Here is a 17,966-nt window from a genome sequence, read left to right as displayed (position 1 = left end):
TACTTCCCCTTTTTCCCCTCATACTTCACTCACAGATGCCTCATCTGAGCTTTCAGCTTTTATATCAGTTATTACAAGAATTTATTAACCATTACTAAGAAATGACTTCCAGCATAAAGGCTTTGTAACATCATATGGAAATAATAATAAAAGCACAACCTTAAAGGAGTTATTGGAAGGATATTACAGAGGAAAAGTGACCCACTTGAACCACATCAAGATGGAGAGTCCTTAATTACAAAACCAAAGAAATCCAAAGACCCTACTTACACAGTGACTTCAGCTTTACCCTCATACACATAAGCTTTAAAGCGATGGTGCCCAGTTGCACAGACACTCTTTGCTGGCAAGGTAAAGGAGGGACTAAGAGATCTTGCTGGGTCCAGGTAAGGTCAGTCTGGGTGAGTCTGCACAGCCCTGTCCCAGCAAAGACCCTGCAGAGACACCCAGCTGGCTCAACCCAGGACCACAAGGATTTCAGACTACTGATCTGGTCGTGGATAAAACACTTGTCAAATGCAAAAGTGCAAACACCACGAGCTGGGGGAAGAGGCAGTCTCCTTGTGCAGCTGGGAAGAAACAAGGAAAGCAAGACAAGGACATCAACCCCAAATATAGCATCAGCAGCTGGACCCAGTAAAGCACAAAACATGACTAATTTTCTCAAGCAAAGATCAGCTACAACAACAAAAAAAAAAAACACTGGCAACCAAAGCAGGAGAGCAAACTGAAACATGCTGTCCTCTGCTGGAAGTGGCTCTGGAGGAACTTGAAAGCAGAAGATCATCAAGACCATTAGTCCTTTGACCTTCACTGGAATACTAGAAGCATCATTTGAAAGCGGCACAGCCTTGACCAAATGGAGCTGTTACCTTCTGAACTCCAGGTAAAGCTGCGTTATCTATGCAGCCAGCATCACTGTCACCAAAGGGGCACTCCTGATGCCACCCTCTCCTACACCACCACTACCAGGAGGTCATCGGCTGCTCTCGTGGCAACAGAAGCGTTCATGTGGCCACAGAGAACAGGATCAGGGAACTGGAGGAAAGCTAACCCTTTCTTCTAAGAAAATAACATAATTTGTTGCAAAGCAGTTCCTTCCTCCTTTTCACTTACAACACTGTATCAAGTTAAGTAAAGCTTTCAGAGTGCATCTTTTGAATGCAATTCAAATGTAACTTAAAACTAGAAACAGTTAAATATACACATCCCAGGGAAGATTAAAAGATGCAAAAAACAAATCAAACAAAACCACCAAACGAACAAACAAAAAAACACACAGAAAGGGCTGCAGCATGAGGCTTATGTCATTTGTATCTAGAAAGAAGTTAGAGCCTTTAAAACTTCCACACCAACTAAGGAAGTTCTCCAGATCTGAAAGTAAATGAGTCCAGACAGTGTATGACTTGTATCATCGAGAGCCAGTGGTAGGAATTATCTAAGTGTTCATCTTTGGAAAAAAAAAAAAAAGAAAAAAAGTAATGACTCCTGTTGCAAAAAAATACCAAATGAGTAAACAACACCATCAGCACAGGTTCACAAGAGGATTTTCCAACATTTAAACCATCATCAAACCTTCAGACAAATCATTCCTCATTCAGGAGAATTAACACGCCAAAAAACCTATGGCTTCTTTTTTTTTCTTAATTATCCAAGCACAGTATTAAATAGAAATAGTAAATGTTTAACTTGATGACAAATATGTTTTTCTCTCCGTGCCCCGTTTCACGCCCCGAAGCCTCACACCCCTTCGGGAAGGAGCCAGCACCCTCCACCACACCGAACACGCCACGTCCCGTGGGTCTCCCGCCCCATCCCCGAGCGTTTCACTAGAGAGAAGCAGCCGAAAGCAGGGCTCAGCCCCACGCCGCGACCTGCCCCCAGCCCGGCGCGGAGCCGCTGCCCGCGGCAAGCAAACGGGGGAGAGATGAGGGGGCCCGGAGCCGCCTCACCACCGCCCGCACGGGGCTGGCGGAGCTCCACCGGGCCAGGCTGGGCGGCCGGGGTCGCCCCCAACCCCTGGACCGACCCGAGGAACGACCGTTCCCCTCAGACCCCGCCGCCCAGCCCCCGGCCCCCCCCCCCCCCGCCCCCGGGCCGAGGCGCCTCTCCCCTCACCGCGTCTGTGTACCCTCCCTCCCCCCAGCCCCGCTCAAGACAGGGCGGCGGCCCCACTCACAGCGTGTGCCCGCAGACGTTGACCATCAATTTCAAGGAGGGGTTGCGGTACTTGGTGGTCTTGCACCGCGGGCAGCCCTGGTCATCCATGGCCGCCACCCCCTCCCCTCCCTCCCTCCCTGCGCGCCTTCCTCCTTCCGCCGCGCGGTGCCGCCGCCAAAGGGGCCCGCCGGCGCCGCCCGCCGCCCCGCGCGTTCCGCCCGCCGCGGGGGCCCGGCCCGCCTCGCCTCGCTCCGCACCCCTCCCGGCCCCGACCACCCTCAGGGCGGTTGGGCCGACCAGGTACGAGCCGCCCCGGACAGCAGCTGCCTGGCGTTAGGGTGCGGCAGGCCGCCCGGGGTCGAGAGCTCCTGTTGTAACGGGGAGAGGGGGGGTGCGGGGAACGATTCCCGCTGCGGGGCGGCAGCTCCCCTCACGGGGCTCCCCGCTGCCGGCCCGGCCGAAGTGCGGTACCTCGGCCCGCATAACTACCGCAGCGCCCCTCGCACCGCCTCACAGTTTTAATCTTTCCCTCCTCGTTTAGGGAAAGGCGCCTCAGCAGCGGCGCAGGTTGGGGAGGGGGGGAAGGGGGAGGGGGACACGTCCCTGCGGCGGGGCGCCGCGCTCCAGGTGGAGGAGGGAGGGGGGGGGGAGAGGAGAGGGGCCGCTTGATTGACGGTTGTCCTGGAGACGCGGGAGCCCCCGCCCCCCCGGCGCGGCGCAGCCAATGGGCGGGCGCGGCCGGGCCAGCAGGCTGCGGTGCCATATAGTATTGCAGCGGGGCTGGGAGTCACGTTGGGGGGAGCCGCGGAGAGGAGCCCGTTTACACTACTTTGCTATAGCAGCTATCTTTAATGGTTATTGCGTGGCCGGGAGGAAACCTGATCGGCTAGGAGCCGGCCGAGAGCAGGAGGAGGAGGAGGAGTGGACTTTCCAGAGAGATAGGAAGGGGGGAGAGGAGGAGAAGGGGACGGGGGGAAGGAAAAAAAAAAAAAAAAAAAAAAAAAAAAAAAAAAAAAAAAAAGGAAAACAAACCGAAACATGTCTTCTGCCTCCCCCACGGACAAGATCACGAGCGCGGTGGAGATCAAGCAGGAAAATGTGATGGAAATCCTCTCTGAAGCCAGCAAGGTGCCCCCCGACGGGGCCGCGGCGGGAGCCCTCAACCCCGCGCCGCCGCCCCCTCCCGCCGCCGCCCCGTTCCCCATGGAACACGCAGGCTCCGCCGCCGCCGCCGGGGAGGAGGGAGCCGCGGACCAGGTACTGCTCCACACGGAACTCCTGGCCAGGAACCACCACGCTGCCTCCTCTCCCTCTTCCTCCTCTTCTTCTTCTTCCTCCTCCTCCTCCTCCTCCTCACAGACCCCCTTGGCTTTCTCCCCGGACCACGTCGCCTGCGTGTGCGAGGCGCTGCAGCAAGGTGGGAACCTGGACCGCCTGGCCAGGTTCCTCTGGTCTTTGCCCCCGAGCGATCTGCTACGTGGCAACGAGAGCCTGATGAAAGCCCGGGCGCTGGTGGCTTTCCACCAGGGCATCTACGCCGAGCTCTACAGCATCCTGGAAAGCCACAACTTCGACTCCTCCAACCACCCGCTCCTGCAGGAGCTCTGGTACAAGGCTCGCTACACCGAGGCGGAGCGAGCCCGGGGCAGACCCCTGGGGGCGGTGGACAAGTACAGGCTGCGGAGGAAATACCCTCTGCCCAGGACGATCTGGGACGGCGAGGAGACGGTCTACTGCTTCAAGGAGAAATCCCGCAACGCGCTGAAGGAGTTTTACAAGCTGAACCGGTACCCCTCGCCGGCCGCGAAGCGCAACCTGGCCAAGATCACCGGGCTGTCCCTCACCCAGGTCAGCAACTGGTTCAAGAACCGCAGGCAGCGGGACCGCAACCCTTCCGAGACCCAGTCCAAAAGGTGAGGGCAAACTTTCCTCCCCGCCCCCTCTCCCGCCTGCCTGCCTGCCTTCCCTCTCCCGGCTCTTTCTTCCCTTGCAAACATGGCGCTTACCTTCGGTGCGCCTCGTCCTCCCCTCCTTCCCCCTCCCCGCTCCCTCGCTCCCAACACACCCACCCGGCCCGGGCATGCGAGGCAGCGCGGGGAAACTTCCCGGCCCCCCCGCCGCCCCCCTCCCACCGCCCCCAGCCGCCACCCCTTCCCCCCCGGGCCGGGGGAGCTCCGGGGAAGGGACCGGCGATCGGAGGGTGTGTTTGGTGTCGTGTCCCACCCCCCCCCCCTCCTTCTCCCCCTTGTTTTTATTTAATTGTCGCGCCTGACAGAGTTAATCATTGACGGCGGCCGGAGGACGCGCGGGGGTGTGGGGTCCCGCCGCTCGCTGTGTTTTGAAACCTGACTCGGGAGCGGGCCGGGCTCGGGTTTCAGCGGGGGAGCGGGGCCGGCCGCGCCGGGCCTGAGCGGCGGCACCGCCGGGCTCGGCCCGCCGCAGGCCTCCGCCTCCAGCCCCGCGGCCGTTTGCTCCCCGCGGGGCGGGAGAGCTTCCCCGCCCGGGCCGGGGCTCTGCCTCGGCTCTCCCCCGCCTCCCCCGCCGCCGTGTCTCCCTCCCCGGGGGCGGAGGGGGCCGCGGCGGGGGCTCGGCGCCGCAAGGCGGGCAGGTGGAGGTGACCTCCCCGCTCCCGCCCCCCTCCTTCCTCCCGGGGCAGGGACGGGAAGGGAGGGGAGAAAGAGCGGGGAGAGAGGGGGAGGAAGGGAGGGAAGGAGGGAAAGGGGCGGGGGGGGGGGGGGGGAAGCGGCGGCCGGCGGAGGGCCCCAAGGCATTTCTCAACCAAGGGCGCGATTGTGCCGCCGCGGCCCCCTCTCCGCGGGACACATCAAAGGGCGAAGGGGGGAGGGAGCGACCGAAAAATGCAGTCGAGGGCGGACCAGTCAGCAAAAAAAAAAAACCCGGCGCAGCTCCCGGCGGAGAGGGGCTCGGCGGGGCCGGGGCGGCGGCACAAAGGCCGCCCCCCTCCCCACCTCCCCCCCCCCCCCCCGCCGCTGGACACGGGCTGAGCTGCCTCCCCGGGCCGGGGGGCCGGGGCCGGGAGCGTCGGGCGGAGCGGCCCGGCCTGCGCTCACCTCCCGCAGCTGCCGCCCGGGGAGTTACCAAATGGCTGCGGCCGGTCCCACACATGTGGGCACCCCGGGCCGGCGGCGGGGGGTCCCGGGCAGCCCCCCCTTCGGTCACCCGGGTCGGATGGCCGGGGAGGGGGGCATGCTTTAACAAATCCATTACCCGATCTGTAAAGTTTCTCCTCGGCGAGCGTTTGGTTTGATGTGTGCTTTTCTTTTAAGAAACCTCCCCCTTGACTTGAAATTCAAGTGCCGTGTAAAGGCGTAACACAGAAAAAAAAATATTCAGGAAGACTCTCGCAAACTCTCTCAAAGCAAGGAGTTCCCCCTTGGTGCAGAGCTCGCTGGCACACCATGGTAATGCAATGTCATCTCTCTGTCTTTTCTCATAGCGAGTCAGACGGCAACCCTAGCACAGAAGATGAATCCAGTAAGGGGCAGGAGGATTTATCTCCCCATCCGCTCCCCAGCTCATCCGACAGTGTTACCAGCCTCAGCCTTCCCGGCCACACGGAACCCGTCTACATGCAACAGCTCGGAAACACTAAAATAGCTTTGAGTTCATCTGGCGTCTTGTTGAATGGAAACCTCGTGCCTGCCAGTACCTCTCCCGTCTTTCTCAATGGTAGCTCCTTTCTTCAGGGACCCAACGGCGTCATTCTCAATGGACTCAGTGTGGGGGCTTCGCAGACGGTTACCTTAAATTCACCCAAAACCACGTCGAGCGTTGTGAGCAACGGGGTGTCCATTACTGACATACTGTCGTCTTCGTCAGAAGATGTTAAGGACTTCAAACTCCTTCAGGCTTCAGTCCCCAGCGCCGCGGCAGCCACCTTCAGCCCCAGCAACATCCCAGTCTCATTTCCAGGATTGATACCAAGCTCAGAGGTGAAAAGGGAAAGCGTACAAACTGCTGCTTCCCAAGATGGAGGCTCTGTAGTTACTTTTACTGCTCCTGTCCAAATAAACCAGTATGGCATTGTCCAGATCCCCAATTCAGGAACAAATGGCCAGCTGCTGAACGGAAGCATTGGTTTTTCTTCTCTGCAGCTGCCTCCTGTTTCTGTGGCAGCTTCACAAGGTAAAAGTTTTGTCTCTTGCTGTAAAAGGTATGAGAAAAAGTTGGAATCAGGCACACTTAGCATTTTAGAAGCTGTGGTCCTTTTCCTCCAAGGTACCAGGATTGAATTTCTCTCATGGCCACACACAGTATGTCAAATAATACCTTTTACCTTCCTTTGCAGTGGGTTATGCTTGTGGGCAGACTGTTACATGAGGCTGAACTCCTCTACTAAGAGGAGAGAAGGCGGTCTGGTATTTTACATCCCTTTCATCTCATGCTTTTCTCAGAAGTCTGTGATACCAGCCTTCACAAATATCTGTAAATTTTACACGTTTCAGTACTTCAGAATATTCCCCATTTGCTCTTGAATTCTTTTAATGAGAAAGTTCGTAAAAATGAAAATTGCGGCAGCTGGAAATTGTTACAGTTGTTGTTCTTGTGGTGGTTGTTTTGTTTTTTTGTTGTTTTAACCAAAGCATTTCATAAAAATAAATTTTAAATGACTATAGACACAACAAGACCAAGCAATTATGCTCATACATTTTCAGTCCTATAATTAAAAAAGATTAAACTGCAGGGAAACAATAGAAATACGCAATAGCGTGTAGATATAAAATGCGAGGGTATTTGGATAAAACTGCCCTCAGTCCAAGGGAAATATGTCATCACAGGTTCACGTGCCAAGTGTGCAGGCTCCTCCCCAAGTTTGCTTTAGAGTTTTTCTTAACATACCATAGACTGAAACTTGCGGCTGGCCAGGAAGAATCCCAGAGAGCACAAGCCTAGTTTTGGCTTTGTTTTGAAGCAGGTCAGTTATAAAGCACATCTGAACAGCTTTGTTACTGATTAGCCACTCTATCTTCGGTTATGAAAATGATTAAACTTGGATGAATCTCTCTAGTTTCAGGAGCTGTGAGCACAGTAGTGAAAATCAAACTGTGCTCATGTGAGCTTATTTGAATTCGTGTATAGGGAGTGAATCGTTCTTTCCATAATACGGGGAAGAGCACTGTAGCTGCACAAACACATTTTAAGTGGGTGCATAGTTATGAGAGCCTAAAATGTGGCATTTACAGTCACTGGAAGTTATTGCTACATAGTTTAACTGAGATGAAAAAGAGAAGATGTTTAGTCTGAATACCACCTGTAATTACAAAAGCCATTTAATCCACGTGCTCCGAGGCATAAACTGATAGCCAGCCAAGGTGAGAAAGAAAGGTCTGTCCATTAAGTAGTGTGGAACTGTTGTATTCAAAAGTCCTAGGATTCATGCTGAGCTCCTCAGTGAACATTTTCCCCATTGTTAAAAATACTAATTCCCACTGGAGAGTGATCTGCCATATGTCTGGTCTGGTGCAGAGAAAAGCCAAGGTCTGTATTTGCTGCTTTGATTTTTTTCTGTGTTTCTTAACACAAGACGGATGGATAGCTGGCTGCCTATTCCAAGTGAAGTGTGCTGCAGGTTATGTTAAGTAAGCTACAGTAAATGGTATCTTATTGCCAGATAACTTCAGGTTGCCTTGCTTTATTCTTGTAGTTCATGTGTGTGACCAACATCTTCCAAAAATCATCACTGATTAACAGAAATTAATAGGGAACTAAAATATTTCCCAGGTGAGAAGAAGTTCATCTTCAGTGCTGTTGTGAAAAATTCAGGTGTCTCCAAATGTAACCTCTTAAAATTATAATTAAACTGCTTTTGAGAAGGAGTGGTGTTTGAAGTAGGACCCAGTCCCAAGAGCCAGTATATCTTATTTTAGGAATGATTATAATGACAACTTAGATGGCACGTCCAGTAAAACTAACTCCAGGTCATCTCTGGCCACCCCTTCTAGCTTTGGCTAGCTACAACATCACGTGAGCAGTGCCACGGCTTTCAACGAGGGTGGGCGGTCGCTGGGTGACTTTACACAGCGTGGTGGATGTGGCAGGGTTAGGCTTTTAGAAAAACGTGATAAAGCAAGGTGAAAGGCAGTACGTTTGAGTCCTTGACGGACTACCCAGTTAACCCAATAGAATTTATTGGTTTTCTCTACAGGTTGACTCAGGTGGGTTCTGCCCAGCAGTAGCAGATTTCATGTGACGTGTCTCCAGTTCCCACACACAAGCTGTAGTCTGTCACTGAACTATCTTTAATAGCTTTTCATGTTTCTATTCTTAGATAGAAATTGAGTGGTGGCAACTAGTGAAGGCCAAAGCACGTTCATTTTAATCACGTGGCTGGGGACTGTTGGCTCCTTAATGAGTCTGAAAGATACCTAATATACCAGAACATTTTTTTTTTTTTAACTTCTAGAAGCAGTTTCTATTAGCAGCTTTTATTTCTTCATGCCAAATTTTGTCTCACCTGTTATAAACAATGCAGTTCTGTGTTGCATGAAATAATAGCATATGTATGTAGTGCAAACATAAAAAAAGGCCAAAACATCTTAACAAAATGCCTGCACAACTCTCTGCCAACTATAATCTGTGTTTTCTTTTGCTTCCCGTTCTCTAGGTAATGTTTCAATAAATCCCAGCACATCTGATGGAGGAACTTTTACGACTGAATCTTCAACAGTGCAGCAAGGAAAAGTTTTCTTCAGCCCCCTCGCTCCAAGTGCAGTCGTTTATACGGTTCCCAATTCTGGCCAGGCAGTAGGCTCTGTCAAGCAAGAAGGACTGGAAAGAAGCCTTGTGTTTTCTCAGTTGATGCCCGTCAGTCAGAACACACAACTAAATGTGAACATGTCTTCAGAAAATATGTCCAGTGGAGGACTCCAGTCCCTGGCCTCCTCATTAGTGAATGTAACGCCCTCACATAACTTTTCCCTGACACCAACTCTTTTAAATGCTGCAGAACTCAACTCTGGTATCTCGGAGAGCCAGTCCATGTCATCGCCCGTGACCAGTACCTCTACCGTGATATCTATCAGCAACACTAACTATGCAACCCTTCAGAACTGTTCCCTCATTACCAGTCAAGATCTGTTGTCCATTTCTACAGCACAGCCCACGCTTGGAGAAATAATTTCTACAAGTGGAGACCGTGTGAGCCACCCCTCTGCACAAGTACATCAAGATTTTGTCAGAGAGCACAGGTTAGTTCTGCAAGCTGTACCTGATGTCAAAGAGAATTTCTTACCTAATTCTGAGAGTAAGTCAACTGGCAATTTAATGATGCTGGATTCGAAATCCAAGTATGTTATGAGTAACATGGTTGACACGGTTTGTGAAGAACTGGAAACGGACAAAAAAGAACTTGCCAAACTGCAGACAGTTCAGATGGATGAAGATATGCAAGACTTGTAATTTTTTCTTCTTGCTTTCTGTTTTAATAGATAAGTCTCCTGTTGAGGCCCTAACAAGCACCAAGTGGTTTTTTGGGTTGGTTTTTTTTTGTTTTGTTTTGTTTGGTGGGTTTTTTTCATTTAAAGAAAACAGAAGAACATTTAAATGGTCTGAATCGATGTACAGAGGAATCTCCAGCAATGGAATTAGATTGCCACACTTGGTTTGCATGCAGTATTCTCCTTTAAGCAGATTAAAGGAGAAAGAAAATGCCAGGGCAAGTACCGAGCGAATGGGTACAGGTTTGGCTAAGAGATACTACCCTGATAATTTAACTAGACTCTCCATAGTACGACGTACTCTCAACAGTAAGTATACACTCCTAACTTTAGATAGAAAACAAAAATCTCGCTCCAAAAAGGTAGAAACAATGCAGTCATTTTTGCTGTTTACTTCTAGTCCATGGGCATTGAGAAATTTTTAAGGAACTCTAGACGATACCTCACCAACTGCTTTTATGTTGATTGAGGTTAAGAAACGAAACAAAATCATAAATAATGTTGTTACTGGTGTGTTTGCTTTTTTCCAGCAGACTTTCATTCAAACCAAAAATCTCACATCAAACATTTACAAATTTCTAAATGCTACAGCTAGCATTTTGTCAGTGCACCAGAAAAAGCATCATTTGAAACTCTAATTATGCAACTCAGAAGCTTTCTCTCCAGTATGAATGTAAATATTGTTTCAGTTCTTATAAAGGAGACTTTTTTAAAATTAGTACAATGGATTTTATTTATGGTTTATGTTCCCTTTCACTTTAGACACAATGCATTGAAAAGGAAAACATTTTCTGGCTGTTTAATTTATTTTTATTGTTTGAGCAGGAAGTAAACATAGTTATTTCTGACAAGGTTTTACTTTTTTGTAGTTTTTCAAGCAATAGACTGTAAAAGTAAAATGTTAATCACACTGAAACTAGAAAATGAACTCCCAGTCTCACAAACCCAGGAGGTCCCTGTCTCTATCCCCTCTGTCTTTGTGTTCAGGGGTTTTTTGTTTGTTTTGTTAGTAATTTGCGAATTAGTTGAACCTTTTTGTGTATTTTTTACAGAATTCCACGTGCCTTTCTTCCTAGTGGCCTTATCTTTGTTACTAAAGCACAGTGGCAGGAGGAATAAAAACACTGATTTGCAAATATCCGTCCTCAGGGCCAAATCCTGATGCCTTACTTCTGCAAGTAGACCCGCTGACTTCGGTGCCCCTACTTGCACGAGTAAGAAGAGTTTTAAGTCTGTTGGTCATCGTGGGTGACGTTTTCTAGCGGTGCAGAGCGCCAAAGATAGGTCCTTCCATACCACGTCAGTAGGGCAGGAGGAGTCCAGAGAGGGACCATGGGCAGAGCCGTCGTGCCAGGGGAAAGGTCTTGGCTCCAGGCGCGGGCAGATGAGCAGGAGAGTTTGGGTGGGCAGGCCAGGGAAGGGAGCCCCATGTTTACATGGACCTATTGGCCAGATAGCCCATGTGGGAGGGCTTCAGCTGCTCTTCAAGCAAGCAGGCCCCCATCCAGGAGTGCACTTGATTGTGTATTTATATATCCTTCCAGAAGAAGCAGCGTGGGGGCCGATGGTGGGAGCTGCAGCTGCCCGAAGGGGCTTGTAGGAGCAGCCGTGGTCTCTGCCTGGCTGGGGATGAGTCTCCTCTCCCTTCGCCCTGTTGTGCTGCGCCGAGGACAGCAGAAGCAGGCGGGCTCTGGGCAGGTGGAACAGATCTTACCTTTCCTCCAAAGGAGTTTTTGTAGCATGGAAAAGCACATCCTTAAGCTTTAAAATAATAAGAAGAATGCAGATGTATAAAAATGACATGCTGTTAATCTTTGTGGTTTTGTTTTGTTAACTTTTATTCTAACGTGAATATATAAAGTAACTGAAGCATGTATTCGTCCTCATCAGGGGCCTGGTGCAAAGCCTTTGGAAGGCAATGAGAAATGTTTTCGTAAATTCTGTAGGCTCCAAATCAGGCTCAGCACAAAACAAGATCACTTGTAAAGGACAACAAAATGGAAAGGAAAGAGAATAGAGGTAGCACATCCCAGTCTGTTTCTGTCATGGTTGTTAACTGGTTCTGTGGAAAGCCTTTGAGGAATGAAGGTTTTTTTCTGTGCACCATGAGCATGGCATAGGCATCCTCGTTATTGTTTTGCACTATATTGAATACAGTGTGTTTTGCAACGTATTCTGTGGAACCTTGAAGCGGAGCTCTGTTGGTAAGCACTGGCGTCTACGCTGTGAACCAGAGTCTCTAGAGCTGCAGGGAGAAGTGCAGGGAAAGGGAAGAGCAAGTGTGCAAGGCATGCACTTCGCAGCTGTACCGAGTCACTGATGCTCTGCACACAGAAGCAGCCCATAAGCAGTTGGCTGTCCCCATGTGCTCCCAAGCAAAAAGAGTGTTTAAGGCAAGCACTTTAAAGTGGAGATTATCACAAGCAGAACATGGAGCTATATGTTACCCTGGCACAACTTCCCTTGACATTCAGGGGATCTCCACGTGAGCCAGGAATTGGATAGTCCGGAGTTCTGCTCTCTGCTCTGCTTGTTTAGCTGTCTTCTGGGCTCCAGCATGAGCAATCTGCTTCCCACCTCTTCTTTGCCCGTAAAACCAAGATGATGATGATGATGATAACAGTAGCTGTATCTGCTTTGCATGAATTTGTTCAACCATTAGGAAAATTAGAAGGACCCTGTATCATTGTCATGTAAATAGAGAATGCGTGCATGGCTCTGAAGGAGTTGTTTAGGGCTTTAACATTTTGTTTGTGAAGCTCAGGCTATATTTGGAGGCAAGCTAGAGAGTATTTCAGAGTACTCTCTCAGTTGTTGACATGATCAGGTCTCATAACTGAAAAGACTGTGGTGTTACGCCAGTACCTGTTACTTTTTTTTTTTAATTTTTCCTCCTTTGCATTTGTTGTGTTACTGAGGCTCTGAATTCCATGGCTTTGCAGCACAGTTAAGGTGAAAACTGTGTACGTTGTTACAGTGGCACGTATCTTGGAGTGTCTGGTACTTCTAATAGGAGGCTTCTCACTCTTCAGTGGGAGCGGAGGATGTACATAAAAGCAGTGGTTTGGGACAAAGTAAGATTAATCTATTCTAGTCTTCCAGATATCAAATAACTTATTATTATGTTTTACTCTTTCTTTTTCCCATTGAAAATAAGTGTCATTCCCTCCAGATAACGTAGTTATAACCTCATGTTTTCTGCAGGTACATATGCACAATATAAAGACTCATTGCACGGTACAGTGTTTTTAAAATAGATATTTAAATAGTAGTTTTACTCCTACTGTAAAATAAGGGTCAGTTTTTATTATGTGGCCCTCAAGCAAGCAGGCTAGCTGCTCTAAATAGACAGTACACAAAGTCCCGAAAAGCACCTGGGGCTGGATCTTTGGCTGCTGTAAATAAGGCATTGCTCCACTGATTCCCAAACTGAGGATTTTACACGGTGTTTAGGGGATATGGATGCTCATGTCCCACACACATGAATGGCAGTGAGTGTCCAAGCCCCACAGACAGTCTTTATTATCACATTCTGTTGTTTAAATGGAAGGTGTGTCTATCTGGCATACATGTTCCTTCTCCCTCCCTCTCTCTCTGTTACGGATGAGAATATAAAGGATTGCTTCAACTTCACATATGTTTGTAACTTGTAAGTCCACTGGAAATCTTAACAGGAAACATTGCCAAATTCTACTACTTTGCTGATCCCAGACTCAGCTTTGAAAAATGCGCTTAAAGTTTAAGCAAATTCCTACAAAGCATGATGTTAAAAAACCCTTTGTTCTTTACTACTTTTAATTAAAGCTGCCTCTGTTTCACTCAAAGGTTTGCAGAGAACCAGAAATACATTAAAATGAATGCTCTGTCTGGACTATTTGCAGCATTATTCCTGTGGTCTTATCTGAAGGGACATTTCAGCCACATAAATCATGGACATCTACTGGCCAGGTCCTCGGCTGGGCTAAACTAGCACATTTCCACTGACTTTAATGTCCTTTCACACCAGCTGAGAATATGGTCCATTCATTTCACTGGAGTTGGGTCAGGGACAGATTTGGCCCAGTATACGGTGGCAGTATGAACCAGTGCACAAGGCTGACACTGACAGTTATAACCGAATGGTCACAGTCTATCCAAGCATATACCTCTTTCATTTACTGCTTTACCCTACCTGTGGAGTCAGGAAGAAGACGCATTCAGAAAGCTACTTTACTCAGAAGTAAGGCTGGAACCATCTTTATTGTTATTACTATCAGTCCAAGATTAATGACAATAATGGACAGATTCTGGCTTCAAATCCTGCAAAATCACCTCAATAACTATTTTCAGTTAAATTAAGTGGGGCAAAACTCAGCCCCATGTGTGCAGAAGCTTCTTCCATATGTAGATTTCATAGAATCACAGAATGGTTTGGGTTGGGAGGGACCTTAAAGATCATCTAGTTCCAGCCCCCTGCCATGGGCAGGGACACCTTCCACTAGATCAGGTTTCCAGTGCCTGTGCACTTTTCTTAGCAGGGGCAGATGAACAGCCAAGAGGGTGCTTCCTTTCAGTTTCATATGAAATAGGTGTGCAGGACTCCCAGGGGCATGAATCGTCTAGTACTTGTGGTCAAGAAGCATCTCAAATCATAAAAAGAATAAATGACATTTTACAAGGCAAGGAGACCTGAAGTCTTCCTGTATCTCCTAGCAGTTATCTTGAAGGATATTTTATACCTTACTTGTATGTTTCATATAATTTAAAACTAGCTTCTTAAATTTCTGAACTCAAGGAGGGGGTGAATCTTCTGACTTTTGGGATTCACATTCAGAGGATGTTTGTTCTTTTGCTGCATGTACTGTTTGTCCAGAACTAACCAGTTATTTCTGTGATATGGGTTTATTGTGCCTTACAACAAATATGAAACTTAAGCAGAATGTACGCATTAGAGGAGGGAATAATCAGAAGACTTTGCTGCACTGTTAGGTGATGCCGCCCTGGAGTGTATCATCAAACATATCTGTGCTTAATTACCCAACCAAAGAGATCTAAAGTATGTATGTTTGTTGTACTGTAATAGGGGTTTGTGCCTGGACAATTAAGTGTTTTATTTGTATTCTGAGATGATGTGAACTTATTTTTCTAAACACTATACTGAATAAACTTTATATTTATACACATCTTGTGTAAATATTTCTATTCGGATATAATGTGAGGGCTTAGAATTTTGTGTTGTAAAAGCAATCTGAAATAGAAACTCAGCTTTTAATGACTCATCGTGAAGGTGATGGCAACTAGGAACCCCTGTGCTCACCAGGGAATTGATCTAAAGCCTGCTTAAGCTAGAATGAGACTTTCTGTTGACTGAAGTGAGTTTTGTCAGACCCTAACTTTGCTTCTAAGTTACTAAATTAAAAACCATAAATCTTCTATTTCATACCGAACCTAGCTATTAAATCTGTGTCTTAAACAAAATTTATACCATAATTAGATAGATGCTATTGAAATATATTTCCACCTACTTGTTAGAACTAGTCAGTATTTACTCGTGGCTCCTGTGGCATTGGGATGCTTTCTACATCAGGCCTTCTTTCTGGGTAGGTAAATTCCTATTTGCTAAATTTGTGTTTCTCAAAATTTCTCTTTAAAATGTTGCCCTTGGTATCAGACCTGGTTTGCGCAGGCTTTTGAGAACAGCCTGAAATTTATGTTCCCTTGATAATAAAGGATGTAAACACATTACCATATTACTTTAGATCTGTGTTCCCCATGCCAGGATTGCCTAGCTACAGTTTTGATGCCTAAATGAATGACAGGAAGTTCAAGCAGACTAATCTGTACAGGTGAAACAGTTTCCCTCACTGAAGCTATATATACATTAGAGATACTTAACAGCCTGCACCTGCCAGCAGGAAAACACCCTTTCACCTCTTAAATTGTGTTGAGGCCACGGGAAGCAAGACAAGGTCTGGGAGGTTAATTTTTTTTAAATAGTCAGGCCCAGTTGTAGATAGCTATTACATTTTTCATCACTGAGACGTTACCTTTCCTTACCGTTCCTCACCATTCCTCCATCCCTCCCGTCGATGGCAGCCGCGTCCCGCTGGCTCGGCGTGGCGCAGCGCTGCTGACGGTGGTCCCGCTGGCACGGTGCCGCCTCCCGGCCCTGGGAGCACCTCTCCCCTGGCTGCCTGGGGTCTGACACGCCTTGCGCTCTGCAGCTGCCGAAATAAATCCAGTTACCGGGAGCAGCCCTCAGGTAGAGAGACAATCGCCTTGTTGCCCAACTCCTTTTCCTTCCCAGAAGCAGCGTGCGTGACTCAGTCCTGCTGTCCGTAGCGCTTCCCTTTGCCGTGCTTTGGTTTTGCCTGAGCAGTAGGACTGTGATAATATTTTCTTGCCCTGCAGATGCCAAATTCCTGATCGATCCCTGGACGGCAGCTCTGTCCCAGCTTTGCTTGGAGCAGGGGCTGAGGGTCTGAAGCCATCCTTCAACCTGGCTGTGAGCAGCTTCTCTCGTTTCTGCTGCATGACGCAGCCGAGGGGGAGAACCACTGCTGCTGGGTTGGCTCCAGCCAGGGGAGATCCCCTCTGGGAGGGGGTTTCTGGCTCCTCAAGACCCGCACGTTCAACCAGACAAAGCGCAGGGGTTCCAGGGCAACTGAGAAGCGGAAAGTCTCAGTGTATGCAAATGTCAAAATTCTCCCTGAGCAGCCACCCATGCGGTATGCAGGATGAATCATGTCCTAACGGAGCACATTCCTGCTACTTTGGAGGGCTCTGCAGATGTGTTCCAGGTCACCCTGGGCGAGAAAACCACACACAGCCACGGTTACTTCTTCCCTGGCAGCTTGTGTGCAGATGGAGAGAAGGGGGACAGCACCTTCAGAAGGATGGGCGGCTGGCTCCCTGAGCCCCCACCTTTCACACGGGGGCTGGGGATGCGGGAGGGAGGGCGGGGGGCTGCCAAGGCAGTAGCTGGGCTGAAGTTGATAGTAGGGAGGCTGGGCGAGACGAGTGGTTGCTCTTGATCTAGCAGGGAGACAAGCTGGGAAGGGAGGCAACATTGGAAGGCAGCGATTTTTATCCTCTGTTTCTGGCTGGATTTTCCCCGGTGCCAGATCAGAAGGGAATTTTCTTGCTCGGAGAGGCAGAGGTTGGGTCAGTAAAACAAGATCTTAATATAAATGCTCATGCCTTGGAAAGCAGAAGTCTCCTTGCAGGGCGGCATCCCCTGTTGTGGTGATCTCTGGCTGCAGAAAGCTTTGGGCTGAGTCTTAGGACAGTATATCTCAGTTATGGATACAGATCACATTTTTAATATAAAAATATATTTTAGAAGGAAAATTATTCCCAGAAATAGGAATTCATCTGCCAAACAATGTGCACATAACTGACTTTACACTTAGAGGTGCCAGAAAGTTCAGGAATGAGACCAACAATAAAAAACCAACACACGTGTGAAAAATCTACTACATTAAAGCCAGATTCAATAAAAATAGCACCTAGTTTATATGCTGCAGAAGCTGGCACACGCCTGTGAAAGCTGAAGGAAAAAGATAAAATGTTCAGAAGTTGCACGCAGGCCAGAGGAACTGAGCAGCGCCGGAGTAGAGCTGATGGTTACTTAATAACTCATGTACAATATTCTCATGTGCAAGTACTTTAATTCTTCATCCTGCTACTTCTCAGGCAGAAAGACCTAATTTGGAATACTTTGGGCTAATCAATAAGCTTTGTTGTTGCAGCCAAACTGCTTTGCAATAGATCTTACGTTACTCAAAAGGACTCCAGAATGTTACACCGCACCATTTTCTCTTCTACTCTGCAAACTGACAGCCAATTATTTCTATGTTAGTGGTATCCCTTATACGACTTGCAGCTGTGAAATGCAGCCCCTCCCCTGAGGAGCTTACAGTATACAGAAATAAAAACAACCCAAGCTGTGAGGGGAGAGGTGTGCGGGGGAGAAGAGGTGACTTGCCCGGGGCGGTGCTGGCAGTGGGTGGCAGAGGCAGGTTGCAAAGCCGGGTCTCTGACTCCCCCTGTTGCTTTGCCCACTGGCTCAACGCCTCATCCCCAGGAGCCCAATCCAGCTGGGATGCGATACCCCCTGACAGCAGCAGGAGGACTTGCTGCTTATGCCAAGACTACGTTTGCTTCATTTATTTATTCACTGTTTACAGCCACCTTCTGGTGCTGACCGATAGCCACATAAGCCTCCAGCAAAGCCCTGTCGATGACTACACAGACTGGCCGTGGACTGGGATCACTGAGCCTGCAAACACTCAGGCTCCAGAAAAACCGCTCCTGCATGAATCACCTCATCAGGGTGATGCACACACGGGCCCTGAAGGACTCCACAGC

The 17,966-nt window shown here is 48.8% G+C and overlaps 2 protein-coding genes across 3 annotated transcripts in view; one reads left to right on the top strand and one right to left on the bottom strand.

Annotated features, from left to right (window-relative positions):
* The window catches only part of MNAT1 (MNAT1 component of CDK activating kinase), a 124,818-nt gene extending 122,510 nt beyond the window's left edge, over positions 1 to 2,308 (bottom strand). For both annotated transcript variants that reach the window (XM_042799032.1, XM_042799033.1), the window contains exon 1: positions 2,180 to 2,308. In XM_042799032.1, the coding sequence (XP_042654966.1) occupies positions 2,180 to 2,268 (89 nt within the window). In that variant the 5' untranslated portion in view covers positions 2,269 to 2,308. The remainder of the gene's footprint in view (positions 1 to 2,179) is intronic.
* Positions 2,309 to 3,135: 827 nt separating this feature from the next.
* SIX4 (SIX homeobox 4) lies at positions 3,136 to 14,773 on the top strand. Its single transcript, XM_032996366.2, has 3 exons — positions 3,136 to 4,073; positions 5,618 to 6,306; positions 8,786 to 14,773. The coding sequence occupies exons 1-3, from the start codon at positions 3,199 to 3,201 to the stop codon at positions 9,577 to 9,579; spliced, it is 2,358 nt and encodes a 785-aa protein (XP_032852257.2). The 5' UTR covers positions 3,136 to 3,198; the 3' UTR covers positions 9,580 to 14,773.
* The last annotated feature ends 3,193 nt before the right edge of the window (positions 14,774 to 17,966 follow it).

This window comes from Tyto alba, unplaced genomic scaffold, assembly GCF_018691265.1.
Source record: "Tyto alba isolate M040663 unplaced genomic scaffold, T.alba_DEE_v4.0 Super-Scaffold_29, whole genome shotgun sequence".
Classification (NCBI taxonomy): domain Eukaryota; kingdom Metazoa; phylum Chordata; class Aves; order Strigiformes; family Tytonidae; genus Tyto; species Tyto alba.
The sequence above is the reverse complement of the archived record's forward strand: the minus strand, read 5'-3'. Positions and strand labels throughout refer to the sequence as shown.

Excerpts from the sequence above, each read along its gene's own strand:
- SIX4 (XM_032996366.2), top strand. The coding sequence starts at position 3,199 with ATGTCTTCTGCCTCCCCCACGGACAAGATCACGAGCGCGGTGGAGATC. Across the intron at positions 4,074-5,617 it reads TCCGAGACCCAGTCCAAAAG|CGAGTCAGACGGCAACCCTA; the intron begins GTGAGGGCAAAC and ends CTTTTCTCATAG. Across the intron at positions 6,307-8,785 it reads TTCTGTGGCAGCTTCACAAG|GTAATGTTTCAATAAATCCC; the intron begins GTAAAAGTTTTG and ends CCCGTTCTCTAG.